The 27389-nt window shown below is 39.8% G+C and overlaps 2 protein-coding genes across 8 annotated transcripts; both read right to left on the bottom strand.

The window, feature by feature from the left end:
* Positions 1–470: 470 nt before the first annotated feature.
* On the bottom strand, positions 471–6195 carry CREBZF (CREB/ATF bZIP transcription factor). Of its 7 annotated transcripts, none has more exons than XM_037042867.1 (4): positions 4856–6195; positions 4225–4645; positions 3403–3471; positions 471–1619 (listed from the first exon to the last, which is right to left on the bottom strand). In XM_037042867.1, exons 1-2 carry the CDS (start codon positions 5920–5922, stop codon positions 4630–4632), a joined length of 1083 nt encoding a protein of 360 aa, XP_036898762.1. In that variant the 5' UTR covers positions 5923–6195; the 3' UTR covers positions 471–1619; positions 3403–3471; positions 4225–4629. The 7 variants fall into 7 exon arrangements, with proteins under 7 accessions (XP_036898762.1, XP_036898761.1, XP_036898758.1 ...); XM_037042866.1 differs by having other exon boundaries at positions 4568–4645; positions 4856–6194; XM_037042863.1 differs by having other exon boundaries at positions 3403–4645.
* Positions 6196–21054: 14859 nt separating this feature from the next.
* On the bottom strand, positions 21055–22659 carry CCDC89 (coiled-coil domain containing 89). The gene has a single exon (XM_037042869.1). The coding sequence runs from the start codon at positions 22517–22519 to the stop codon at positions 21434–21436; it is 1086 nt and encodes a 361-aa protein (XP_036898764.1). The 5' UTR covers positions 22520–22659; the 3' UTR covers positions 21055–21433.
* Between the last annotated feature and the right edge of the window lie 4730 nt (positions 22660–27389).

A 27389-nucleotide genomic window follows, 5' to 3' on the forward strand; every position in this document is an offset into this window, starting at 1 on the left:
AACACTTCAAGTTTCTAATGAAAGCCCTCCCTCATTTTGATTCCTGGCTTAGTTGGCAACTACCTGGCTTCTGAAAAAGAAAAAAGCACAATAAAATATAAAAATAAAAACATTTGGGGGGGGTCTCAAAACTTTGTTTTGAAAGTGAGTCTGGGGGGAAAATGTAAAAACTTGAAAATATTTTCCTACCTAGTTATCAGGTTGCTTATATCTTAAAAACCTGACCAAGTTAATAAGACCTTTAAACCTTCAAAATGGTGAACTTGGTAATCACATATCTATGAATTACCCACTTTGTATTCCATCAAAGTGGTATAGCTGCCAAACAGTGTTGATGTCTAATCATTGCTTGTGGAATTACAACCATCTGTACTGTTTGTACTGTAGAAGCACCTGTCCAGTCACGTAAGTATAAACCACTGGGAATGCTCTTTGCTGCCAGGTATAACAGACACTGAATACACTTGGAATACAAGACACTGCATGGATTTAATAAGGTTTTATATAATACCGTACAATAACCAAACTGTAGTTATGACTATGGAGAGAAAAGAAATGAGAGCCTCTGTCCTATGCTCTCCCACTTCTATCGCCTGCATACTTCCCCCATGTAAGAGAGCACAGCTCAATCTAGACCAGGTGAAAGAATGTATTAACACAATCCAACAAAAATGAAATAGAACAATCCAGAGTTTTGAGTGTTTTTCCACACTGTAATAAACTGGGAAAATGTTTCAATTAAGTAAAACAACCATATTCCATGAAAAAAGCCACTCCCATCATCCAGAATACTAAAGCCCTTACATAAGACTAGAGAAATTTTAATTTATGTAGAACAGTAGAAACTAGTATACCATTCATTAAAAATCTCAAAATATGCAAAAGAAAGTTATCAAGTACTCAGAGAAAGCTCAATAAGCCAAAACCTCAGAATCCACACATCCTGGTATTACTCTGAATTGCAATTAACTACCCGCATAGTTAATCATAAATCAACTTTTTCAAAGATACACAGACAATGCATCTATTTAAAAAGGTTACTCTTTATAGTTAAGGACTGTACATTAACTTTCACATTCTACTTGGCAAGATCTATCTGTACTTCAGATTATTTCTCATGTTCCAGGAAATAGATACGAACTCATGATATGCCTGTGATCACTGATGGCCTGTTTATGCAATTCCACTCCACTAAATGTAATTCCATAGAATGTGCTCTTGATAATGTAAAGAACCTAATAATAACTCCTTGATGAAATACTATAATTCTCTTCTCCAATGGTTACAAGTTTTTAAAAAGTATACGAAGAACTGAGTATCACTCCTATGAAAGACAAAAAAAAAAGTCTAATTTTGTTCCAAAATTAACTTAGTCTCATGTATTTCTATTAAGTCTTTCAAGGATTCCAGAGAATCTTTTCATATCTCCATTTCTGGAAAGTGAAATCTGGAAAGTGAAACCAGTATAGAAGTAATTTGGGAACTTGAAAATGGCATTCATTTTTTTCAGCAGATGCCAAATTTTTGACCGACATGGCTCCCACAATTACTTTGTTATCATCAGTCCAGTCAGTTAACAGGTTGTAGGAAAAGATTCGTTTTTTGCAGACACTGCTAAGCTGTTTAAAGAGAAGAGAGAGAGATTAATTTAGTGATTATAAAATGTACAAATATTTAAAATATTCTGAACACTTTTTGTCGGCTTATAGCAGAAGTGTGACTACATTTTAAGAAACATGGACATTTTAAGTTAAGTCAGGTCAAGGAAGTGCAGAAACAGTAAGTCAATATGATAGAAATAGTAGATCAATATGATGTGTTAGTTCAATTAATGTATGAATTCCTGTCACCATCAGAAGACAAATATTAAAAAGCTGTATCTTTAAGTCTAGTTTTTTATCACTTTGCCATAGAGACAAAATTAGGAGGAAAAAAATGTTGCCAAAATACTAAATTGTTTTCATCCATTTTAGTAAACAGCCAAACCTGAAAATTTCAAAACAATCCATATATTCCAGAAATCACCTTTATCTATTATTCATCAGAATACAATTTTCTAAAAATAGTAAGACAACAGTTTTATATTAATCATAACCTTTTTAATTAACAAGTAATGAATACGACACTTTTAAGATATTGTTTACTACATATTCAAATAAACAGATCTGTTGTAAATTCAGAAACTCAAAACATTTACAGTAAAATGTGCTTACACATAAATATGACCAAATTTATTTAAAGCCCCTGATAGACAGGTCCTAAAATACATGCAATACCATGTAAAAACAAGACCATGAAGTTGATGTAAAAAATGACAAAAATCACTGAGTCACCAAAATTAGAAAAAGAAAATGAAATGGACACTAAGACAATTAAAACCTAAGTAACCTAACAAAGCAGCTTTAAAAATAGGTGAAACTAATCTCCACTTTCAAAAGTTCTTAATCAAGTATTTCCAAAAAACTGCCATTTATAAAATGACATTCTACAAATCTACACTTGGAATTTCAAAGCATCCCAATTCAGAAAGCTTTTGACTACTGTTTGTCCCCAGCCCGAACTTCAAATAATGCAGGAAAATCATTGGCGTAAGAAGAAAATATTCCAAGGAATCGTATAATTTTTAGAAAAAACACACTTACTGCTCCTAGAACCTTTTAAGACCCACAGTCAGTATTAACAACAATCATTTTTCCTATTCTCATCCATTATTTTTCAGTGTTATATTAGAGATGAAAAAATTGTTTGAGCCCATAACTGAAAGATCAACAAACCTGATTTTATTATGACACCATATTTTTGTGATTGGTACTGCACAAAATTATATACAAAGAAATATATACAAAATGTTCAAGTATTAATTAAATTTCAATTCAAGGCTTTTGTTTCAAAAAGCTACATTTAACATATTCCATAAAGATAGCACAAATTAGTCATTTCAAATAACTTTTCCAACTACTTTTGATATATATATAAATATATATTTGTATATATTTATATATATTTAAATATTTATATTTCAGTAGGCACTAAAAATCCATGCATTGTGAGGGGCTTGCTCCTGCACTTAAGTATAAGCAGGTTCATCACTCTAGGTTGTGAGTTTGGCTACTACCCATTCATGCTCAAGTGCAGTAGATGATTTTACAAAATCTGCTGTGATGCACTGGAAACCAGAGACCAAGTTAGGTCTCAAATAGCATTATCTAGCAACAAAACATTTACAGTTGTGCAAGAACAAGGATTCCATTTTCATAACCAAATAACAACAAAATAGAACATTATGTGTGTAAGATAACTTACATCTTTGGACTGCTGGAAAATACTTTTTAATTATGAACATTTTAAAGTAAGACAGCAGAAGCCCTGATATTACCTCTTTTTCCTCATTTCTTATACTACCTTTTAAAATAAAGCAGGAAATGTGGCCAGCAGCTGGTCCCGTCTCTTCTGCCCCAACAGCTGTATCCACTTTAGCACAAAGAAAAACAAGGATGCTAAATAGGTATATACTTTATCAAACAGTGATGTTTCACAAAGAATTTCTTAATGCCTCTTACACCAAAGGCCACCGTAACTCAATATATACAATTGGACAATAGATAAGAGTACTTCAAGGGAAGAATGTATCCCATCTTTGGAAAAAGAGTCAATCATGTCATTAAGTAGCCAGAACCACTCGACTTCTAAAATTATTTTTAAATAGGACAAATACCTTTTAAATACAGAAAATAAGAAAATAAGATTCTTTGTGAAGCCTCACTTTACATGTTTTCATTCATATTTCACAACCTTCAAAATCTAATCATACATAAATTTAACCTAAAATTTTAATACAACAAAAATAAAGGTGTTCAACAATGTATTCATTCTCAGTGACAGGGTAGTATCACTGTGCTGGTTCTCAAAGAAACATTCCATTAACCATTCTTATTCCTCCTTCAAGTAACTAACACAGGAGTCTGATATGCATGTTAATTTCCAATTTCTGTAATGGTGAGATATTAAAATCTACTAATCTGAATATTGTATTTCTGTATCTTCTACTTAAAACTAAAAGGCATTCTTGAATATTTAAGAGTTATTTCACTTCATTTCCAGCAAAATAACTATCACATTATTTGTGCATGCCCCAAACATTTATTGTCAACCTCTGAAAAGTTGTTCTAAAGTTGGAATTCCAATTTGCACCTTGTACAACTCGGAACTTCCATTCAACTTCACCTGTTTGACTGTCTCCAAACTGTATCTCTATTAGCAGCTTTCAGTGTACAGTTGGAATCGATGTCATCCAAGGCCATGTCCACACTGGGGACAGAAGAGCTAGGTACACGCGAGTCTGAACAATTAGGGACACATTAACAGCTATTTCAACCATAAGAAGCATCTTAAATACATTATTGACCAGCACAAGTCTGTTTCCAGGGTGGACAGGGCCCAAATTAGATTCCCCTCCCACCTTCCAAAAAAGAAAAAAAAAATCACACACACACAAAATTGAGATGTTGCCCATTAAAGTAGACTAAGCAGCAGAGCATGAGCGTTACGTGAAGAGATGGATCCTTACCAGGTTGTGAGGCGGGAACGACTGCTCTGTAACCCCTACAACGGAGCCTGGCAGGAAGGAAATCACCTAAAAAAGAAACTGTCAGAGAGATTTAATAGTCACATGTTATCATTGGGAGTTGGTTACAGTGTCACATTCATGCTTTTAGCTAAACACTTAAAAGATTCAATATTACTTTTTTTTCCTCCTGAAATGTGTCCAGTGAAGATGTCCCACTAAGGTGTTTTACATGGTGTAAGGGAGCTGAAAGGGGTACACGCGGATAAAGAGCAGATTACTTGACCCTACATTTTAAGAGAAGACGACGCCTTCCGGGCGCACGCCGAGCAGAACTCCACCGACACCTTATCCTTGTCCACATGAAGACACACTCCTCCCGCTGAGTCGTCCTCTTCCAGCAGGTCCTGCTGCTGCTTTCCCACCGGCAACGCGTAGTCATGGTCACCGGCGGGCGAGTCTCTGAAGAGCGAGGTGGTCAGCCGCAGTCCCACGCCGCTCAGCCGGCTCAGCAAGCGAGCCAGTCCGGTCTCGTTGGCCAAGACGGCCCGTAGGTAGCGACTCTCCTCCTGCAGTGCTTGAACGCGCTTGCCCAGCTCCCGATTCTCGGCCCGCAGCTCCTGGTTCTCGGCTGCCAGAGCCCGGACTCGACTCTCCAGCCCCATCACATATTCCTTTTTCTTCAGCCGATTAAGACGGGCAGCAGCCGCCGCCGCCTTCCGAGGACTCTTTGTCGCCGCCTGGGTGTTGTCATTGCCGCTGCCGCCGCCGCCGCCACCTCCTCCAGGGGACTTTCTCCGCCTCTTTTCGCCGCTGCCACTGTCACTGCCGCTGCTGCAGCCTCCGATACCGTTTAACAGCCTCTGCAGGAGGTCAGAAAAGCGCTGCATCTCGGCAGCCGCAGACTCGTCGTCGTCGTCCCCTCTCCATAGGCCGCCGCTATCTGAGCCTCCGCCGGACGAGGAGAGGGGCCCGGGAGAGCTGAGCCCGGGCTCCAGGTGCCAGTCCGGTTGCCGGGGGTCCAGCAGATCCGCCAGTTCCAGCCCGGACAGAAAGTCCATGTCCTCCGTCTCCTCCCCTGGGACGCTGGCGACCGCCTCCTCCTCCATCTCCTCCGGCGAGGGCGCGCGCACCGCTACGCCGCCGCGGGCCCCCCTCCGGCCCTCCACCTCGCCCTGGTCTCCGCGCGGCTGCTTACTGCCAGGAGATCCAAAGGCCGCTGTCTCTTCGTCCTCCGCCGCTGTCGCCCGGGTCAGGTCCGGGGACAGAGAGCACGGGGCGGCCTGCGCAGGGCTGTCGCTGTGGGTCGGGGAGTCGGTGCCGGAGGCCGCCAGCAGTTTGGTCAGGACGTGCCTCATGGAGCCCAGAGGCGGGCCCACGTAGGCCCCAGCCTCTCAGACCGGGCCTCGCGGGCCCCAGAGACCCCAGGACCCAGCGCGGGTAAGCGGTGAGCCGTCCAGAACGAAATTAAGGGGAAGAGCCGAGTCGCCTCCCCCCTGCACTCGGCGGGCCTACCCTCCGCACCCAGGCTGGGGAGGGAGCGAAGATCGAGACAACGAGGCGCCGCGATGACTCGACCGCGCCACCGAGACAACGGCCTAGGCGGAAGTCAGTCCCCTAGACCCAGCCCCTCCCAAGGCGTTTCGCGCTCCGCCTGGCTCTAGTATCGCGAGAGTTCAGGGAGGCCTGGAGCGCGAAGAATTCCAGATCTCCAGTGATGTCATAGTAACAGCCTCAAAACTAACAACAAAACCCCGAGTTTATTACAAAAGTGATCTATCCTCTCTGCCTTCACTTCTCAACTTTGCATTCTCTTCCACTTCCAATGAAACCACTCTCGCTCAGAAACAACCTTTAAGACGCCAACTTCTGAATAAGTTTAAAGTTATCCTGTATTTCTCCGGAATTTAAGACTAGTGACCAGATCTTTCTTGAAATTGCACCTTTCCCCATTCGCTATACTACAACATCTTTTCATTCCAACACTCAGAGTACTAGAAAAAAAGGGGGGAGGGGAATAAATCATTCATATATAGTTTAATTTTCAAACTTTTTCTTATAAAAACTCTCAAACATATAGAATGAAGTACATTTCGCTCTAATTTAACCCAAAACCCAGACTCAACAATTCAGCAATTAACGCCTTGCTATATGTTGCTTTACCTGCATATAAGTATATATAAAAACATTTTTTTTCCTGAGTCGTCCCAAAGTTGCAGACAAGACACACCACCCTAACATACTTCACTATGCCTCTCCAAATATAAGGACATTCTCTTTTATAATCATAACACTATTATCAGGTCTTCAGAAAATTAACAATTATTTGGTAATACTATAACCAAGGCCTATTCAAATTTCCCCGGAATAATCTTTTATGTGGATATTTTCTTTTGAGCCAGGGTCCAAATGAGAGTCACTACATTGGTTCCTATGTTCTCAAAAGAGATTAGTCCCTTTTACTTTTTAGTTTTTCTTCATATTGGTGTTTTGAAGAAACAAGCTTATTTCTTTGGAAAAATTCACCACATTCTCAATTTGTTTCCTCATAGTGTTATATTTGTTCCCTTAATTCCACAAGGTATTTTAGATTGGCAGCAGGTCACAAATACATTAGAAACAAAACAATTCAAATTTTTAACAGGCAAGATCAGTGACAATATAGATGAAATAGGAAGATAAGGATTTCCAAAAGGGAAAGTATAGTTCTGAAAAACAGACAAATTGAGCTAACAATAGACTAAGTTTCCAGGCAGCCCAAACAAAAAACAGAGAGGGGGCGGGGCACAGAGAGAAGCAAACTTTCTTTTGTTTATTCATGAGTAAACAGTGTATGAATTCCCTAACCACTTTTCAAGTTCTTAGGTTTTAAACTTCTCTAGAGAAAATTGAATAAAGCAGCAATTAACCTCAACAATAACTACTTTTATTTACATGGCTGTTTCTTAGAAGGATAGAAAGCAAGTTCAATGAAAACTGGGCATTCATCGATAGGTCCCAAATATCCAAATCAGTCCCTAGCACAGCTTAGACTTCAATAAATATTTGTCAAATAATTGAATAAAGAAGGTTTCCAGTTTTGGCTGAAGGCATAGTACTAAAGGCCAACTAATGAAAACAATTCTACCAGGGGCAAAATGATTATGATCTATGGTATCTAGAAGAATAAATCAATGGCCTCCATGTCCCTTTTAACCTTTCCACTAGGAAAAGCTTTTGTTAAAGTCGAATATTGAACAGTTCAAGGTGATATATTGTCTGATTTGCCTTGAGTTACAGGTGTTTTGTGTGGCTGCTAATCCCATCCAACTGCATTTTCTCCTTAAGAAAAATTCAAAATCATGGATTAATCTATTATATTTTTCCCTATATATAGACTACAAGATTTTGGTTTAAATATACACGGCTTAAGAACCTCTCCAGTTGGACTAAAACAAGTAGAAAACTGAAAGAGAAGGAATTTTTTACAAGGTAGCCTCAAAATACAAAAAAGCAAGTGAAGCAAGAGTAAACCTCCCAGGAAATAATTCCTCTAGCCCTTTTGCCATTCATCCTTTTTCTTCTCCTTACTCTGCTCACTCTTGTTTTCTTCCAGCTGTTTTCTTTTTCTTTTTCTAGTTTTAATGATCATTGCAAAAAATTCAGAAATGTATTAAAAATAGACAGACATTACCCACAATGTAACTATCCCAAAATAACTTATTAAAATTTTGCTATGTTAATTTACTATATTTATATAATAAATATAATAATTATATTGATTTCTGCTATATTTTGTTATATTAATTTTTTGTTATATTTTGTTATATTAATTTTTGCTATAAAGAGATTTTCTATGTACATACACACATTGTTTTGTTTTATTTCTTTGAATTCTACTGTTTTGGTATGCATATATGGTGGACTTCTTCATGCAACTAAATGTAGATCCACATGCTTGTTTTTGATGACTGTCTAGAATTCCATTTCCGGAATTTTACAACTTACTGGGAACGTTTGCCCTGACTAAAAATGGTAGCCGAAAGGGGTAAAAGACACTGGGGAACTGACAAAAAAAAAAAAAAGACACTAATGCCCTATAGGAAGGGCCAGATATGAACTAACATAGGAAGTTCTAGACCAAGCATTTAAATTAGGGTGGGCTGAAGGTCAGAAGGAAAAAGAGCTACTAGGTCTGCAGTGAGAGAGGAGGTCTGCCTAAAGAAGATGGTGGCAGAGCTGATGGAGCTGCAGGGACCTGCTCAGCCACCCAGGCTCATGAAAAATGCTTGAAGCTGAACTGTGACCAGGACTGCTGAGTTGCAGACTTCTTTGAAGGACATACTGAGAAGCCACTCTCTTGGGACATGTGCTTCCCTGGAGTCCAACATAATCCAGTGTAACACACCACACATTTTCCTGAACCATTACACGAAAGCTAAGAACAGCGCACCCAAAATCATATAGAAAAAGGCTGCGGCAAAAGGATGATGTCTCTAAAGCCCACAAGTGCACATTTCAAAAAGGATGGAAATCTGTTTGCTTAACTAGCCAATGAGCAAATAAAAAATATGGGAAACTTCTGTACATGTTTTGGCTTGTAGCCTTTTGGAAAGCGAGGGAGGTTCTGGGTCTCATGGAAAAGGAGGGCTCTAAGCAGAAGTGCTCTCAGCACCTCCGAGGTTGGAACTGTTAGTTAAAACCTGTTTCCTTCAACACTAATTGTTGGGTCATATGTGAAGGCACTAGGTCCCAGTTTGCTCAGTAACAATATTACAAACCACACGGTAATGCTTTGCAAATATCTTGGTTCACTTATTCTATAACTTCCTTAGAATAAATTTTTGTAGTAGAATTTCTAGACAAAATATTTATATATAGACTCTATTACCTATGGAAAGGTATGTCTAACCAATGGTGCATGACATTATTTAGTTCCAACATGTGAAATGACAGTGGATTTGTTCTTTTAAAAGTGTACTGGCCTGGCTGGTGTAGCTCAGTGGATTGAGCGCGGGCCTGCGAGCCGTAGGATCGCGGTTCGATTCCCAGTCAGGCCACATGCCTGGGTTGCGGGCCAGTTCCTAGCCGGGGACTCACGGGAGGCAACCACACATTGATATTTCTCTCCTTCTCTCCTTCCCTTCCNTAAATTTTTGTAGTAGAATTTCTAAAATATTTATATATAGACTCTATTACCTATGGAAAGGTATGTCTAACCAATGGTGCATGACATTATTTAGTTCCAACATGTGAAATGACAGTGGATTTGTTCTTTTAAAAGTGTACCGGCCTGGCTGGTGTAGCTCAGTGGATTGAGCGCGGGCCTGCGAGCCGTAGGATCGCAGTTCGATTCCCGGTTCAATTCCCGGTCAGGCCACATTCCTGGGTTGCCGGCCAGTTCCTAGCCGGGGACTCACGGGAGGCAACCACACATTGATATTTCTCTCCTTCTCTCCTTCCCTTCCTCTCTAAAGACAAATAAATAAAATCTTTTAAAAATGTGCCAATCAAAAACAAAAGTGGCATATTTTCATGTGGATTTGCATTTCCTTGATTATGAGAAGGTTAGTGTTTTTTTCATACTGATTGATTTATAATGTGAACAACCTTTTCACCTCCTTAGTCTATTTTTCTTTGAGGAGGTAAAAGACGTTTGTAAGGAAAAATGTTTGTCTTTTTTCTTCTTGATTTAGATGAATTTCTGCGTTATAAGGAAAACATAGATTGTTCCATATATGTTCCAATTTTCACCCAGTTGATTATTTATTGGGGAATGGAAGGACTAAAATTTCTTGTTTTGCTATAATTATATAATAGTCAACCTATCAAATTTTTCTTCATGGGTTCTGGCTCTAATATTAAGCCTAAGAAGTCTTTATTAACCTATATAATACTAATATTTACCTGTATGTTTTCGAACTTCTTTAATTACTTCTACTTCTATTTTACTAAGTGTGTTTTTTAACAACACGAGTGACAGTTTATTTCATTTTCATCCAAATAGAATTTATTCTGGTATAAAATGTGGCATAGGAATATAGTTTTCCAAAACGGGATCTGCCACAATAAAATTTATTGAACAATTCATACCTGCTCCTCTTGTTTTTCAACATGAATCCTATATGTCAAATTCTTACATGCAGTTGGATCTATTTCTGCTCTTTTTCTTCTGGTTCTCTGATCAGTCTCATCATTCTGGGAGCAAAATCATTCCATTTTTACTGCAGCTTTATAAAATATCTCATACGAGTCCTTTGTTTTACTTTCTCAGAATTTTTATCAACGGATGAATGTTTATTCTTCCAGATAACTTCATAAATTTTTAAGTTCAAAGAAGTTGGAATTTTTATAAAAATTGCATTAAGTTTATTAATGTATCCCTCCCAGTTATTTAATGCATAGTTTGTTACTGGGCTAGATTATCTTCTTTTATATTTTCTATATGGTTATTGCTGCTATGCAGGAGAGCTACTCATCTTTTTTTGTTAAATTTGTAACTGACTAGCCCATTGAAATTTCTTAATAGTTTTTATTTTCAGCTTATCCATTCAAATTTTCCTGGTAGACAATTATGTCACCTTATTGTACATAGGGACAATTTTGCCTCCTTTGCAATACAATAATGAAACAGCACGTCCAGACTGGTGTTAAATAATACTGTTGATAGCCAATTTCCTTGTCTTATTTCTTACTTTAACAGGAATGTCTCTTGTGTCTGGCTATTGATTTGAGGTGAATATTTTTATTAGGTTAAGCTCAGTTGCAGAAAACGGATACCAATCCAACTATTTTAAGCAGAAAAAGATGGAATACAGAGAACCCATGCTTGCAAAGTCGTTGAAAGGATGGGAGGAGTGTGCATTAGGCTGGGTGATCGAGAATGCCACTCAGTACAATGTGGCCAAACGGACCTGATAAAACAAAGTTATCTCCGCCCCAGATGGGTAAGTGTTGGCTTCGAGAGTACGGCTGCTGCCAAAGCTCTCAACCCCATATATTATATTGCTGCCTAACCAGTTACCCAAAACTTTAAGACAACAATAAACATTTACTATCTCTCGCAGGTCAGAAATGTGTAATTGCCTTGGCTATACAGTCTGGCTCCAGAATTCTCATGAAATTTAGTCAGATCTTGCCTTGGGCTGTAGTCATCTGAAGGCTTGACACAGGCTGGAGGGTCTACTTCCAAGGTGGCTGACAGGGATGTCCTGGGGGATGCCTCACTTCTCCCTCCACGTGGGCCTCTCCACAAGCTGTAGTGAGCCTCTACACCGCATGGTGGCTGGCTTTCCCTAGAGAGAGTGACCCAAGAGACCCAGGAAGCAGCAGCAATGTTTTGTATGACCCAGACTCAGAAGTCACATCAATCAATCAATCACTTCTGTGATATTCTATGAGTCATGAGTCAGACCTCATTCACCATGGAAGGGGACCACACAAGAATGTGAGTACTGGGAGACAAGAATCACCAGGTGCCATCTTGGGGATTGGCTACCATATCCCATAAAACTAGCAAATGCTCATTGGAATGCTATTGCAGAAAAATGTCTCCCAAAATGTGCTTGGCAGCAACAGCCAAAGCAAGGGAAAAGGTGTCCTGCCTCATTTACATCTTCCAAATATAACTGCAGAGGAGTCTGCAAATATAGTTTTCTTTGTGTTTCTTTGTTTTAGCTTTTCCATTTCTGTAATACAGAAAAGCACATTAACAGAGGGATTAGAATAGATGATGAATACAAATCTATGAAATTCTCCACAAAGACCGTGACTGTGTGGTACTTCAATGCCAATACATACATTTATGAATCTTCTATAGCAGAGGTGGGAGGGAATGAAGCTGAATCAGCATTGGTGCTTTGCTGAGCAGATACAGCAGAATGGCACAAGTGCTACAGGGGACAGAATGCTCTCTTTTTTAAAAGGGAAACTATCATAGGTTTAGACTGATATTCGCAATTCAAATTTAAGATTAAATGATTTTTGCTTTACTTTTTAATATCTCAATTTATACATTGAAAATTTCATCTCTAGAAATATTAACAATCATTTTTTGCTTTGGCCTCTCTCATTCTCGTTATGTGTATATTATGTATCTATACATAATATACACATATATAATATACTTTAAAAATAGCTTTAAAGTGTAATATAGTAGTTTTAAAAGAATGCCAATATAACAACTAATCATAAAACTAATCAATGCTAATCAATGAAATTACTAAAATTTCTTCATGATTCTAGTTCTCCTTGGAATATACTATATTAAGGATATTCATTTGAAATGCTATTTTCTAGAATCATTGCATAATTATGTTCTCTGTATGGCTATTATCAATGTGAAATTCATACTGCGTCTTGGTCATATCTTTTATTCACTGGAAGTTTTTGCTCTCCGATTTCCTCTTCACTCAATAAGATCCTAGTTAAGTTCCCCCAGTAAGTGACAAGATTTGAATTCGGGCAGTCTGGTGCCAATGCATGCATTGACTCACAGCATTAATACTTTGACTAGTTCAATGATGATGGATGTGGCTTTCTAAAGGGCCTAGTAGTAACGTGTTTGAGTGGGGGTGGGGAGAGGGGAGGATTGAGCCAGATGCTAAAGTCTCACACTTCTGACTGGGACGAAGATAAATATGGATGTGAGCAAAGTGGAAATTAGTCTGGCCACAGAGTCTTATATTAAAGTCTACCATGACTACTTATCATGCTGGATGACGTGGCGATACGGAGAAGCAGTTTTCTTGTTTTCTTTTTGGGATTTAAATACATTTTTTATTTTTATGTTTAATTTATTTTTTTATTTGCACTCCAAAGGGGTAGGGTGGAGGGAGGTGGGGATGGCTGGGTTGGGAGGGAGTGGGGGGGGGGGAAGGGAGAGGCAGTTTTCTTACCCGGAACAGGGGGTGTTGTGAAGGCTTCTGAGCTCCTGTACTCTCAGGCTTTCTTCATCTCTTCTCTTGGATGATTCTTACACATTCTACAGGCTTTCACTTAAACGCCCCTTTTAGGTAAAGCTCTCCCCGACCTCTCTCTCCTACATTATGTTGGAAAACCCTGCTGTGCTCTACCCTGTGATCCCATCTCTCACCATTTTTTTTTTTACTCACTGGGATGCAAATTCAGTGAGGATAAGATCTCTGTCTGCTCACATTGTATCCCAGAATTTAGCAATAGTATGCTCTTATGAATATTTGTAAAATTGATAAGCTATAATAAATACATGAGTTATTAATTAAAATGGAAAGATCAGAATGGCTTGGTCTGCCCTATCTTGACCATCTTTTGTTTATCTGCTAGGCTGAAATCAAAAACCAACTCCCAAGTCTAAAAACTTGAAATGAGAAAATAGGCTTTCTAAAATTTAAAATGAGTTCTCACACAAACATGTGAAAACCCATGAGAAAAGTTACATATTTAAATATTTACATTTAGGAGAGAAATAGTAATCACTAGGAGGCACTCCTACGAGTAGAAAAAGACATTGTCATGAGCCATATGTTGTTGAACATTTGTCAAAAGGGAAGCTTCCAGCTCAATGGCCTGACCCAGCTATGTCAGGCCATATTTGGCTCTATATAAAATAGGTTTTGTCAACTCAATTCTTGGAGAAAGAAAAATGTGGAGGCTTTTTGAGGTCCTCTACTCAGAGCTTACTAGGAAGTTAAGCAGTTACGTGCCAGGTTCTTTTATTTTTGTTTTTATTATCTTTTTAAATAAGTAATACATGCATGTGGTTCAAAAGTCAAATGATATAAAATGATATACACTGAGAAGTTTCCTTTCCACTCTTATCCCTAACCATGGTAGTCTCAATATAACCACTTTATAAGTATTGATTTTTCTCAATATTTTTTTATGCAAATAGGAGTAAATATATTCATTTTCTTATTTCCCTCTCTGCCTCTCTACGCTTACACAAAAAATAGTATACTGCAGATGTTATTTTGCATCTTGTTCCCCCCCCTACATGTATCCTGGAGATATTTCTATAGTACTATATAAAGAGTACTATATAGTACTTTCCTATATTTCTATAGTACTATATAAAGAGTACTATATAGTACTTTCCTCTCTCTCTTTTCTTTCTTATTTCTTCCTTTCTTTTCCTCATTTACAACATATTCCAAGGTATGGCGTGCCCACAGTTTAATCAGTTCCTTACTGATGACATATATAGCCTGTTTTCAATTTTTTTTATTACAAACAGTGCCATTTTAGACTAGTATGATTGAATTAGTTTACAGCATTAAATAGGAACAGTCTGGCAAACAGCTGAGTGAGCCCCTTTGTGAAACTGGAGAATGAGGGGGCTGGGGAAGGGGCCACCGTAGTCAGTTAAATGTGCACTGAATGACCAGGGAGATCTGCCCAAAGGGAACTTTTTTCTTGGACTTTTTCCAAGTGAGATAAACAGAAGGTCTCGAGAGAACAGCATGGAGCAGAGAGGTGCATCTGTAGAATTCTAAGTTCTTAAATTTAATAAGACGTTTTTAGTGTTTGGAAAATAACCTCCAGTTTGTCTTTAGGGAGATGGAAAAATAATTAGAACATGCCCATTCTTGGCCACCTCCCAGAATTTCAACAATTTAAGAGGCCAAGTTAAAAAAAAAAGAAAAAAAAAAGGACTCCAGTCTGATAAGGCCTTGTCAATGTAACTAGGTGTGGTATAACAGACACTGCTGGCAGCCAACCCTGCTTTCGTCAGAGAGCCCCTTTCACTCTGTGGCATAGGCTGGCCTTGTTCCCATGCAGGGGCAGATCCTGACTGGCCCAGGTTAGTCATGGTTGCAACAGTCCCCATGAAGATGCTTGGTTGAGGTGTTTGCATATGGCCCAATGTTGGCCAATGACAATGGAAGACAAGTCACCCGGAAGGGCAGGGGCAGCTTTGGGAGAGAAGTTAGGGTCATGGTCTTTTTTTCTTTATTATGTGCCAAGATGTAGTATCTCAAATGTCTGCCAGTTTCTCTTGGGCTTGCCCAAGTCGGAAGCAGAGAATCATTCCTGCACTGACCCAGCCATAGTGACTCTACAGGTGTCTCAGTGAACAAGGGCTGGACAGAAGAGCAAGCCTCTTGGGAGGTGCTCCTTCAAACAATCTTCTTTAAATTATTATTTTGTTTTAATACAGTGAAGTTGGAGAGAGTTTCTGTTACTACTTTGCTTACTAGAAACAAATTAATTTTTACTAACTGAAACACAGCCACTATTATGAGAACATCATGCAGTCAGTTCACTTTTCCTATAGCTCTCATTCCTTTTCTAGCTCTTTTCCATGATTTTTTGGAAGCAGATGAGTTCCTTAAAGGCACACTGAAGGGCTTACAGTACATTGAATAGGTAACACAAAAGATCACACTTATCAGCCACAGAGTGCTACTCACACATTATTTGACTTTAGAATCTCTGCCTGCTGACTTTCATATCAGGGCTACTGCTTGTGGAATATTGCATAAAATTTACTAGGGCTACAGGTTGCTTTATAAAGCAGTTTTGTTTTTTAAACTTCCCTTCAAGGGCAGTACTTTAGCCACAGTCCGTTGACATTTTGCCAATTTGTTTCAGTGATAAGATCATCTTATACAACAGCACACCACAATAAACTAGTTGCTCATCCTTGAATTTGGCTCCAGGTCACAGACTGACTACAAATTAAGCACTGAGAGCATGGGATACAAAGTGCTGTGAAGCACGAAAAGAGAAGTCGTTTTGTGGCTAGTTAGAAGGTAGTTTGTATAGTGGTGGGGCAGGGGAGGAGCATGGGTTTTAGAGCCAGAAAGGAGGTCCAGCTACATAAATTGCAGTGCTCAGCAGGATATGAAAGTGTACAGCCCCTCGTCACACAATGATTAAGAATCTCAAGGCAGCAACAGTGGAACATTGAAGCAGGTGGTATACCCATGCAGCTGACTCTGCCAGAGTGGCTTGGGTCCAAACCACACTCCTGCCAACCCCAAAGTTCCCTGGCTTTGGGCAAGTCACCTTCTCAGACTCACTTTTTTTCATCTGTAAAATAGTGAAAACTGAACCTCCCTGAAGGGGTGATATGAAGGTGACATGAAAAGCAATTGACACATTATAGGTTCACACTTCTTTCACTTTCTTAGTCTAAGCCCTCTTCCAGGACTGCTTGGCCTTTGCCCAGAAGCCTCTTCTTCCTCCTCAAAGGCTGGGCACAAAACTTGGGCTGGAGAGACCACCACCAGAAGTCTGATTGGGATGAGTGGGTAGAGCTCGGACAGGCAGCTGTGGAGGTTAGGGAGGGACAAAGGGATGCTGGCAGCATGCACACCAGGCCCCTGGCAGAGCCTCCTGAACCTGTGTGGGAAGAGGAGGGCTGGTTTGTGGTCCTTATTTATACACTTGTCCCTCCCCATTCACCCTGTCCCCCAATATAAGGGGCCAGCCTGGATTTCGAGGGTACCTATATGATGCCCACCACCTTCTCTTACAGTTCTATCTGTAGACGTGCTTCTCTGTACCTCCTCCCAAATACTTATGATTTCCACAAGTGTTCTGGACATTTTTTAAAAAATCTCCATGACTTTCTATGTGATGCTATCTCAAACATTTCTCCTTTTTCTCTACCTGACAAAATTCGACTAGCTATTTAACAACCAGCTTGTATAACAACTCCAGTATTAGTGATCTTTGAACATCCTTTCAACCATCCAACCTTTACCCCGAGGCAGAGTTAGCTGCTCTGTGTGTTTGTGTCAGGGGTGGGGGTGGGGGGTGGGAGGAGCTGGCATTATCCACTGGGATCTCACAACACCCCCTATGGAAACACACCGTACTGTATGTAATTGCTTCTTTGTCCATAGCCTAGAGGGTGTGGGAGCTCTTCCAGGGTAGAAAACCTTCTACCTCATGCTCATTCTCAGTGCCTACCCCTAGAGCATGGCACCCAGTGGACAATCCACAAATGGTTCAGTGTGACCAAAATCCCAGCTCCTTCGGTGACTAGGTGGTTTTGGGGCAAATTACTAAATCCTGGTTTTCTCTTATTTGAAATACAAATGAACATAATTACCTTCTTGAATGGCCCTAAGGATTAAGTAAAATTATCTATTTCAAGAGCTTCATCATAATGATAAACAGTATGGGCTCAATAGAGGATAACCATTATAAAGTTAGCCCCTACATTCTGATCCTTGGTAACATGTAAGAGGAAGTAAATAGGCCTTCCAAAGTCAGTGATGTAGTTCCCTGAAATCTGTATTTAATATTTCAGTTGTGATAAAACTTTGAGAAAATAGGTTTTAAAAGATGCCTGAGGTAAGATTGCTACAGAAAACAACACAGCCGCTTTCGGGTGTACGGAGTGGAACTTTATTTTATGCACGTGGACCCAGAGGAGTCAGTCTCCAAATTCTGGGCCCTCAGCAGTGGGGGAGCAGTTATTTTTATAGAGCAAGGGAGGGCCTGTCCTTCAGACCATTACTTCTGGCATGAAAGCAGGAGGCAGTTACACAAACAGAATGAGCAGAGTGTTATTTCTGGTATGTAGAAGATAAACAGTCCAGAGAAGCCAAAAGAGGCCTTTGGCCTCTATGGGCCAAAACAAGTCACTGGGCTGCAAAAGCAACTGGGCTGCAAAAACAAATCACTCTCTAGTCATTGTGCTGTGTCTTAAAATAGCCATCAATTACCCTCAACAAGGTGAGGCTTGAAAATTGTTTATTAAATAAGGGGACTAAATGGTAATGGAAAAAAGACAATAAAAATTTACAAAGAAAGGAACTTCCAGCCAAAATGGAGGTGTAGGTAGATACACTTTGCCTCCTCCCACAACCAAAAGAAGGACAACAAATTTAAAAACAAAAAATAACCAGAACTGCCAGAAAATCAAACTGTGTAGAAGTCCAACAATCAAGGAGTTGAAGAAGAAACATTCATCCAGACCAGTAGGAGGGCCAGAGACAGGCAGTCAGGATGGAGAGGACTCGGAGTGGCTGGAGGTCCAGGATGGGCTAGGTAGTGGCTGGTCCCACATTTGCATGTGGATAAATTAGGAGGAACAACTGGAGAGTGACACAGCCCTCACAATCCAGGGTTCCTCTGTGGGGAAATTAAGCCTCAAAACCTTTGACTGAAAAAAACATGTGGGGGTTCAGGTGGCAGGAGAAACTCCCAGCCTCACAGGAGAGTTCGTTGGAGAGACCCACAGGGTCCTAGAATGCACACAAACCCTTCCACCTGGAAATCAGCACCAGAAAGGCCAATTGGCTTGTGGGTAGCAGAGAGTTACTGAAAGGGGACCGAGTGCTGAGCAAATGGCATTGTTCACTCTCAGACCCCTCCCCCACATACACCACCACAATGCAGCCACCTGTTGGTTGCCCCACCCTAGCAAATACCTAAGGCTTTGCCTCTTAGTACATAACAGGCCAACAAAGACAAAAAATATGGCCCAAATGAAAGAATACATCAAAGCTCTAGAAAAAATATAACTAAGTGATAAAGATATAGCCAACCTATCAGAGGCATGGTTTAAAACACTGGTAATCAAGATGCTCACAGAAATGGTTGAGTATGGTTGCAAAACAGAGAGAAAAGTGAAGGCTATGAAAAGCGAAATAAAGGAAAATGTACAGGGAACCAACAATGAAGGGAAGGAAAGCAGGACTCAAAACAATGGATTGGAGCAGAAGGGAGAAATAAACATGCAAGCAGAATAGAATGAAGAACCAAGAATTCAAAAAAAATGAGGACAGGCTTAGGAACCTACAGGACAACTTTAAACATTCCAAAGTCTGAATCATAGGGGTGCCAGAAGGAGAGAAATAGCAAGAAATCGGAAATTTATTTGAAAACATAATGAAAGAGAACTTCCCTAATCTGGTGAAGGAAATAAGACTTCCAAGATGTTCAGGAAGCTCAGAGAGTCCCAAAAAACTTGGACCAAGGAAGCACACACCAAGGCACATCATAATTACATTATCCAAGATTAAAGATAAGGAGAGAATCTTAAAAACAGCAAGAGAAAAGGAAACAGTTACTTACAAAGGAGTTCCCATAAGACTCTCAGCTGATTTCTCACAAGAAACCTTGCAGGTAAGAAGGAGCTGGAAAGAAGTATTCCAAGACATGAAAGGTGAGGACCTACATCCAAGATTACTCTACCCAGCAAAGCTTTCATTTAGAATGGAAGGGCAGATAAAGTGCTTCCCAGATAAGGTCAAGTTAAAGGATTTCATCATCACCAAGCCCTTTTTTATATGAAAGGTTAAAAGGACTTATTTAAGAAAAAGAAGAAGATAAAAAATACCAACAGTAAAATGACAACAAACTCACAACTATCTACAACTAAACCCCCTAAAACCAAAATGAACTAAGTAAATAACTAGAACAGGAACAGATTCACAGAAATAGAGATCACATGGAGGTTTCTCAGTGGGGAAGGAGAAGGGGAGAATGAGGGGAATAAGAAGCATAAATGGTAGATAGAAAATAGACAGGGGGAAGTTAAGAATAGTATGGGAAATGGAGAAGCCAAAGAACTTATATTTATGACCCATGGACATGAACTAAGGTGGGGGAATGATGGTGGGAGAGTGGTACAGGACAGAGGAGAATAAAGGTGAGAAAAAAAATGAGACAATTGTAATAGCATAATCAATCAAATATATTTAAAAATTTATAAAAAAAGTAAAAAATAAAATAAAATAAAACAAAGAAGGTACCAAGTAATATTTTTAATAAATCCAAAGCATTAAGTAACTCTTGGCACTCCTGACACCAAATGTGTGAGAAACACACTACATTACAATTTGTTTTGAGAGGTATTCTTAATATTGTTTATATATCAACTAAATACAGGGAAATAAGGAAGCATAAAGTGTGCTTTTAATAACTACCTCTTCAAGAACTTTATATAAATATATAACTGTTTTTATAACTACATATTTAGGCATTCCTACAAAAATGCTTAAGTATACATATACACATTCTGTTTAGAAGTTTCAACAAAGGAAAAAGCTAATTGCAAAAAACCCCTCGTGCTAATAAAAACAAAAGAATCACTATCAGTTTCTATATGTATCTATCCAGTCTGCTATGACTTGTTATCCCAAATTGGGGCCTTCTGTCTATTAGTATAGGGTACACTATTAAATGAAACTGCTGATATTTTTGTTTTCTTGTATCTCTAAATCCCGTTTTTATTAAGGAGACAAAAGCCAAAAAAATGGAATGTGATCTAAGCTCACAAGAAAAAAATCAAAACTAGTTGATTGCACTTATCTGAATCTTATTGCTAATACAGAAGGACTATAATAAAATTTGCTTAATGATGTCAATCTGTGTTTTCCAAACCAGTGCAAATAAAATAAAAACTGTTGTAAAGCTAGTGACACAAGCAATTGTTTGGCCTGTTGCAAAATCAGACACTCTCTGCAAGTTGTCCATGCTATTATTATGTTGTTCACTGTTAAAGCTTACCATCTCAACTAAAAACCTACCTATCTGCAAGGGCTCATTACACTAACTTTTTTCACAATAGCACATCTGATTGCACATTTAAAATTTACTTAAATCTATAGGAGATACTAATTTAAAATCATAGGCCATATGAAAATATCTGAGGTTGAGGATAAATAGTATATTATAGGAGAGGTAGGGATACTGATAGCACACTTAGGAAGATTTCAAAGGCACAGAACACAATCTGGTAAATGACATGTATCCTAAGCGGTATGACTGAAAAAGTATTAGCCTTAAAGGTCAACGACAACAATATCATAGTAAAATAGCTTTTCTTTGAGGTGCCTTTTGTGCTTAAAAATATTTTTAAAAAATGCAAAACCACCTTTACTCTTGCCATAATGCTAAGGCCCAAATATTTGAATTCTACATTGGAGGCCAGAGGAAGCAGAAGCTTCCTTATGGGAAGAGATGGCGGAGTTTGGCATTGAGTTCTCTCTCCTTGCTTAAAAGTTCCATGCTGTGCTTTTTGAAGGCTTCTGACTGTAGCCTGAGCTCATCGTAGGCCTTCTGAATCCCATCTACCCTGCGCTGAAGTTCCCGGACTCTCAAGTTACTGTCCACAGCCACCGCCTCTTGCTCAAACCTCTCTAGAGCTTGTCTCCTGGCCACATCTGCTGTCTCCAACTTTTCCTCAAGCTGGCGGATCTCTGCTTGCTTGCTCTGAAGCACCTTGCCCCTCTCCATGGACAGCTGCAGCAGCTCCTCTTTCTCCCGAGTGACCATCTGCAGCCTGGCCTGTAGCTCCTGGCTCAGGCTGCTGTGGACCTGCTCAGCCTTTGCCATCTGCGATGTGTCCTGCAGGTGCTGCTGCTTGAGGCTCTGCAGCTGGCTGCGCAGCTGCTCCGTCTCCTTGGCGTGGGCGCTTGCCTGCTGGCTCTGCAGCTCCAGCAGCTCCTTCTCTCGGGCCTGTGCCCTACTGGCCTCCTGGTCACACCTCTCCTTCAGAGTCTGCAGCTCTTCGGCCAGGGCCTTGCTTCGGGCGGTGAGCTGCAGGACTTTAGTCTCCTTGTCCTTCAGAGCTTGGCTGAAGAGGGTGCTGTTCTCCAGCCTCAGCTTCTCATTCTCTTCTCTCAGCTTGATGTTCTGACTCTTGTGTTCATCCTTGAAGCGGATCATCAACTCGTGGTTGGCTGCCAGGGTCATAAAGCGTTCCTCCAGCTTCTGGGCAAGCTCACTCTTGGCCTTTAGCTTCTCAGTCTCCAGCATCCTCTTCTCCTCCAGCTCTGCGTTGAGCAGCTCCAGGACCTGACAGCGCTCCAGAGCCTCGTCTGACCTCCGCTTCAGGATGCAGATGAGCTGGGACTGCTCGTGGATGCGGGAGCAAAGCCTCGCCTTCTCACTCTTCTCCTCATCTGACAGTCCCCGGAGGTTTGCCAAGGCTTCCTTCAAACCGTCCAGTTCCTTAAATTCCATCTCCTCTTCTTGGTTTTCCAGTTTTTTGTTTTGCGAGTCTACGTGTTCTTCAGAGGGTGACGAGTCCATCTAGCCCGAGAGCCCGCTCATCCTCAGGTACAGACGCTTTTCCACTAGCCACTGACTCCACAGTCTTCCCCCCTCAGATTTCAAAAGCCGCAGCGTTGCTAGGGCCCCCTGGTAATCTCCAGGCGCTGCTTCTTCTAGTAAGGAGCCCTGTGATTGGTGAAAAGGCTTCAGAGTGCTTTGAAGTAACAACAGCTGGAAGAGCCTAGAACCAATCCTATCAGGCTATGCTTGCCTTTCTAACCAATCATAGCTCTCAGCTCACAGCCAGGTGCCTTGCCTTCACTGAACAGACTCCACCCGCTCCCCGCCCCCACCCCCACCCCCCATTCGTTTTCCAGCTAGCGTCTGGGCAGAGAACTTGACTCCATCTAATTTCTGGTAAGACTAAATAAATCAAGCTGGCTGTGATTATTCTTCCTTCCTCTCCACACTTCAGCTGTCATTAGGATAAATTACTGTCTTTGGAAGCACAGCTGGCTCCTTAAAAACCGGCAATCTATAAATTCAAAGTAGCAGTGAGACTCTGAGAGCCAGAACCCTGAAGGGCTATGAGTTTGCATCTGTAGTGTTTGGCAAAAGAGCAAATTTCAGTAAAAGAGCAAATTTCAATGAATTTTTTCTTCTTGTTTTCCATAGCATTGCCCCCAGGTGTGAATAAATACTCCTTATTAGATATTCATCACTCCTTTTTTTTACCCTTACCAAATTAAGGTTTCAGAAGAAACCTTAATGATGTAGATATGACAAACATTAAAACAGGAGAAAATATGCAAATGAGGTTTACCAGTCATATAACAAAGTCCATTCCAGATGAATTAAATAGTTAAATGTAAAGAGTAGAAATCAAATTATTAAGTGGAAACTAGAAGAAAATAAAGGTAACCATAAAAGTTCTGGGTTAGGAAAGACCTTCTTAGCTTAAACATTATGTAACAGATGAGTAAGGAAAAGTTTACTTTGACTTTGTTGAACATCTAAAGTTGTGTATAGTTTTAAATCTTATGTGACCTCTGAGGTCTTTCCAGTCTCTCCTTCCTTTGGACTTGCCTGATGTTTTACTCCCTATCCCAAACCAACCATTGAAGTTCCCTTAACCAACCAGCTCTCTGACCCTGTCTGTGGGTTCCCTTTGCCTGGAATGCCTTTGCCTTCCTTGTCCCTTGTTACTCTCTAGTAGTTTGTTCAGTAATTGACAGTTAAGAATGGTCTCTGTGAAGCCTTTCCTGGCCCCAAAATGTAGAATTGATACGTAGAATTGACCACTCACCTCTTTTAGTGCATCCAGTGAAGCCTATTTGTACTTCTAATTGAATGTGTCAAAACCTTATTACACTCACTGTTTACCTGCCTGCCTCCCCCTATTAAACCCTGAGATCTTTAGGAGTAGAGACTGCATGTGTTTTATCCATGACGACTAGACCAGTGCCTGACACAGATAAATGTGTGTTGAAAGCAAAAATCAACTTGAGAAATTATCCACCATAAATAAAACAGACAACAGATATATATTTTTATAGAGGGCCTATGAAAACCAACAAAGCTATTTAACATCTTACAAGAGAAATCAACAATTAGATTCACAGATAAAGGGACAGAAATGGCAAAGAATTGAACCCCATCAATGATCCAATAAATACAAGATAAAATTAGATTTCAAGTAGTATTTTTCAGGACTGGCAAAGGTATAGTGAGGTAGGTGTTGTCTTACACTCTTGGTGAATGTCAGGTGACGGCATGTACTGAGAACTTAGAACATTTTAATGTGTTTTTTTTTTGACTAATGATTGCCCTCTGGAGAGATCTTTGCTCAGAATATTATCTGAAAGAAAAAGTTTTACACAAAGCTTTTCAATGTAGTGTGCTTTATAACAACTAAAGTTGAAAACCTAAATGTCCCAAGAGAAAATATTAAGAAAAGTATGATATTTTCACATAACAACATTATTCAGCCATTAAACTTGTTTATAGGCAATTTAATGGCATGGAAATGCTATGTCAGGAAGAAAACTGAATGATCTTAATGCTATGAAAGCTTAACGTAGAATGTTGGTGATTCCTGTGATCTAATCACTGTCTCTGGTGTCAGATTTTATCTCTCAAGTCAAAATGATAAGGAAGAGGCCTGGGTGTTAGTATAGATGTTGGATGGATTTTTTATGGTTCAGATTTCACTGGGAGCAAAAGAGATCTGAGAATAGTTTCAGATTCATTCCCCTTTGGTCTCAAAGATCAGGCTGTCATGTCCCAAACCCCAAATCTCTTGTCTTGAGAGGAAAAGTAGGGTTGAGGACTGAGAACATTTCCTGAACTGAAATTTTCATAACTACTTACATTATAAAATATGGAGGTTTTATGAAAGTGGGTTCCAAAGGCTTTAAAAAAGTGTGAATAAAACATATTTGTGCCCTGGCTGGTGTGGCTCAGTGGGCTGAGCACCTGCCTGCGAACCAAAGGGTTACTAGTTCAATTCCCTGTCAGGACACATGTCTGGGTTGCAGGCCAAGTCCCCAGTAGGGGGTGTGTGAGAGGCAACCACACATTGATGTTTCACTCCTTCTCTTTCTTCCTTCCATCCCCTCTGTCTAAAATAAATTCAATAAAATCTTTTAAAAAATAAACATATTTGTAACTTTTTCCTTTCTTCTTCACTTTTCCTTGAATTTCAACTTTATAGACTAAAATCGAACTTGTAAAGTTGAGGCAAGTGACTAGAAAATTAGAATAGCCCTCTTCATTTAAGTAGAAGGGTCATACATAATTGAACATTTTATTTGCTGATTACCTTATATGGTCTGATACAGTTTAGTGAATTCACAGAATGTGTGAAAAATAAAAAGAAGAAGGCTGGGAAAATATTCAAAATTTTAGCAGTTGTTTCTTGAGGATGAGCTATGGATGTTTCCCCTCCTCCTTCTGCCTAAGTGCCTTTCATATAGTGGATGCTCATTGTTATTTGTTGATTAAATAGAGTTTCCACATTTAAATCATTTATTATTTCTTCTGTTTAAATTATTTTAAATAACATTAAACCCATAGATTACTTGTTAAGGCTAAGAATCTCACAAGATTCTAATCAATATTTACTCATGATTTATCAATGTACAGAGTGGGGCTAGATGCAAAGTATACATTAATAAATTGGATACCATCACTCTTCAAAGAACTTATGGTTTAGTAATGATGACTTTTGGGTCCTCTCTACCAAAAGTTCCTCTCTACTGGGTTGTTCCCTTTGTTCTACCATTTTTTCCAGCTACTTTTGATCTCCAAAGTAATCAGTTTATTCCCTTCCCAGAGGTCCCTGTGAGTAAACCTTGGTCAGTGTTCTCCCCCCTGGTGACCAGTGAGTCCCCTCCATTTGCCTTTAGGTATTTTAATGTCTATCTCTTTTTTAATTTAATTTTATTTTTATCCACTGCCTAGGCACATGCCCTGGCTGGGAATGGAACCTGCAGCCTTTCAGTGCACAGGACGACATTCCAACCACTGAGCCATACCAGCAATGTTTCTTTTTCTCAAAAACTACTGTTAGTGTTCTTCTATATATCCTACACAGTACTAGGCATTTGTACATCTTCTCTCATTTAACTATATCTAACAATCTTTTCGAAAGATATGCACTATTACCCACATTTTAGAGTTTACAGGGAACAAAGAAACTGTGGTACAGAAAGGTTAAGCAAGTTGCTCCCACTCTTCCAGACAGTAGGTGATAAAGCCAGTTGCAAACCCAGGTCTTTTTCTTTTCTTTATTTAATCTATATTGCATTTTTGTATTACCTTTTAGTCACCTTATACCTGCCTCTCCCCAGCAATCAGCACACTGCTGTCCTTGTCCATAGGTTTTTCCTTTTTGCTCAATCCTTCTACCTTTTAACTTCCCCTCCTTGCCCCAACTAGCTGTTATCCTGCTCTCCGTCTATGAGTCTGTCCCCATTTTCCTTCTTAGTGCAGTTTGTTCATCCGATTATGCATACAAGTGAAATTATATGGTATTTGTCTTTCTCTGCCTGGCTTATTTCACTTAGCATAATGTTCTCCGGGTCCATCCATACTGTTGCAAAGGGTAAAATTTTCTCCTTTTTATGGCTGAGTAAGCATTCTGTTGTGTAAACACAGATCTTTTTGATACCAAAGCCATTACCTTTAGTTCATACTTCATTCATTTGCTCATTTATTCATTCATTCAGTTCACATACCAAGAAACTATTATGTCCAAGATTACAGTCCAACTCTTAAGATGATAATAGCCTAATGATGAGACAAATAATAGAAAAACAGTAATTCAGTGATAATTGCTAACATGATTGTGAATAAATCAGACACATCACTCCTCTCAAGGAATAAAGGTAAGAAAGCAATGATCTGAAGTTTGATCCCGCATCCTGACTGAGCTACTCAATGTAGAGTGAGTCTTCTTGTGAGGCTGAAGGAGAATCAGGTCTTTTGGAACAAGTCCCAAAGAAGTAGAAGGAACAGTCTGTGATTGGATCAGACATCTGGGGGGCATTTATTTTGTGAAACAAACTAGTGAAATTAATGAATAAACATGGGAGGGAGTGGAGGCAGGAGAAGAGATGGGAGAGCAGTCCCAAAGCAGAATGGGGTGAAGAATACGGGTGAAGGCGGATGTTCAGGGTTTTTACTTACATGGTGAATTTGAATGACAGGTGTGTAAGGAGGAATCCAAGCAAGTTCTCTGGTGCACACAGCTAAGTCTCTATGGGAGAATTTGGCCTAGGCTGACAGTAATCATGCTTTTGGTGGATCCCTAGGCCATGCGAACAGGTCAGGGGGTTCCTAGGATCCTCCCCACCTACTTAGAAGCTCTAGCAGTCATGGTGAATGGGATATTTGGGCCTTTCTGGAG

The sequence above is a fragment of the Sturnira hondurensis genome, unplaced genomic scaffold (genome assembly GCF_014824575.4).
Source record: "Sturnira hondurensis isolate 20B ecotype Veracruz unplaced genomic scaffold, ASM1482457v3 Scaffold0003801, whole genome shotgun sequence".
Taxonomy (NCBI): Eukaryota; Metazoa; Chordata; class Mammalia; order Chiroptera; family Phyllostomidae; genus Sturnira; species Sturnira hondurensis.

What these genes read in the sequence shown, in the direction of transcription:
- CREBZF (XM_037042867.1), bottom strand. Translation starts at nt 5,922, where the DNA reads ATGAGGCACGTCCTGACCAAACTGCTGGCGGCCTCCGGCACCGACTCC.
- CCDC89 (XM_037042869.1), bottom strand. Translation starts at nt 22,519, where the DNA reads ATGGACTCGTCACCCTCTGAAGAACACGTAGACTCGCAAAACAAAAAA.